Raw genomic sequence first — 1817 nt, forward strand, 5'->3', positions numbered from 1 at the left:
GCCAGGGAGCGCGCCTTGTGCGCCCGCGCCAGGAGCACGGCGTGGCAGCGCAGCACCACGGCCTTGTGGCGCGCCTGGTGGCGGTAGACCCAGGCGAAGACGCGCGGGTGGCGCGCGTCCGCCGCACAGTGGGTGATGCGGGGCAGCAGGTAGGCGTGCGTGGGCCTGCGGCCCCCCGAGCCCCCCGAGACGCCGCGCTCGCACGGCTGCATGCGGATCCCGTGCGGCCCCAGCGTCAGCTTCATCTTCGTGCCCCCGCCCGGCCCGCAGCGCGCCCAGATCTTGCCCACGGCGTCGTCGGTGCAGCCGTCGCCCTTGGCGTGCAGGGTGACGGCGTTGCCCAGGTACCACACGGTGTAGGTGGGGTCCTCCTTGTTGAGCTCCACTTTCTGGCGCCGGCTGCGGAAGACGCGGCCCAGGCGCTCCAGCGGCCAGTCGGGCAGCAGGTCCGGGCAGGAGCGCAGGAAGCTGGAGAGCAGCGACGTGTAGGCCAGCCCGGGGCTCAGGCTCTTCGTCTTGCACTTGGCCTCGTCCTCCACCAGCACGAATTTGTTCCGTCTCCAGGGCAGCATCGCGGCGGCCACAGCGGCTGGCGTGGGGCGGGGGGTCTCGGGGCGCTCACGGGAGTGTCCCGGCCGGGGGCCGGGGAAAGCTGGCAGAGCCCCCCACCCCCACCCTCCGCCCCGCAGCCGCGGGAAGCTGGTTGGCGCCGGAGACAGTCGCTGCTCCGGATGCCCAGGGGCACGGCGGGGCTGAGCGTCGCAGGTGCCCGGTGTCCAGCCTGACTGGCCGCCAAGATGCCCGGCGGCGGCCGGGAACCGCGCGTCCTCCGGGAGAGCGGCTCCCACCGTCTTGGGAAGTGACGAGGGGCTGGCGGTTGGTGGGGTCAGAGGTGGTGGATGCCCCCGCCCCAGATCCAAATAAGGGGTCGATTCCCACGGTCCCTTCCCCGCCCCCCTCCCGCGCCGCCCCGACTGCGGCTGCGGCTGGGAGGTGGCCCGAGCCCGAGCTGGCGGCTGCTCGGCGGGGTAGACCGAGAGCTGGGCTGCGGCGGGGACTCCTCCGGGCGTCGCGGCCCCACCTCCCCGGGCCGCCTGCATCACCGGGCGGGACCGCCAGCTCTCCTGGCCCCGCCCCTCGCCCCGGCCCTCCCCCTCCGCGCAGGCCCAGCACTCGCGCGGCGGGATGGGGTTCACCGTTATCCTTGGAGGACTGGGGGTAGAGGGGCGGCCAAGGGGTGGGGCTCCCCTGAAATATGCGGGGGGGGCTTGGCCATTGTAAATTCCTCCCCAGCTCCCCAGTGGTGCGATCAGAGACCCCCTCCCCACTTCCTCCGTTTCTAGCGTTTCAGCTCATCGCCCCTCACCCTCAGCACGCCCTTTCCACCCCATCCCCAAGAGGAGGATTTGGGGATGGGTTCTTGATGAAGCCATCCAGGAGCACTTTGCCTCCGGTCTGCGCAGCACCAAGCCAGCTGGGGTGGCCGAGCAGGGCAGTGGAAAAGTACTGTCGCTTCGTGAAGCTTTCTCCCAGGTTCTCCAAGGTCGTGGGCCAGGCCCTTGCGCCTGGACTGGCAGATGGGCCCCAGCTTTAGGCCTGGTCAGAAGCAGAGAGGGTACTGTGTGTTTTTTTTTTTTTAAGGGGTGAGGGGGATTTCAGGAGTTTTGCTTCCAGAGCATTCTGTGAGACTTGTAGAAGAAAAGCTCCTTCTGGCCAAAGTGCAAACCTCTGGGCTCGCTAAAAATTAAATAGGTAGCTCGAAGTTGAGGCAGGCCTCCTGTGATTCCCAGTACTCAGCATTTACTAGCTCATTTAAT

At 68.4% G+C, this 1817-nt stretch overlaps 1 protein-coding gene across 1 annotated transcript in view; it reads right to left on the bottom strand.

Moving 5' to 3' along the window:
- Fam43b (family with sequence similarity 43, member B) overlaps positions 1-1020 on the bottom strand; it is a 4359-nt gene extending 3339 nt beyond the window's left edge. Inside the window, exon 1 of the mRNA XM_013032604.1 lies at positions 3-1020. Within this exon, the coding sequence (XP_012888058.1) occupies positions 3-572 (570 nt within the window). The 5' untranslated portion in view covers positions 573-1020. The remainder of the gene's footprint in view (positions 1-2) is intronic.
- Positions 1021-1817: the final 797 nt, after the last annotated feature.

Source organism: Dipodomys ordii, unplaced genomic scaffold, assembly GCF_000151885.1.
Source record: "Dipodomys ordii isolate 6190 unplaced genomic scaffold, Dord_2.0 Scaffold6, whole genome shotgun sequence".
Classification (NCBI taxonomy): domain Eukaryota; kingdom Metazoa; phylum Chordata; class Mammalia; order Rodentia; family Heteromyidae; genus Dipodomys; species Dipodomys ordii.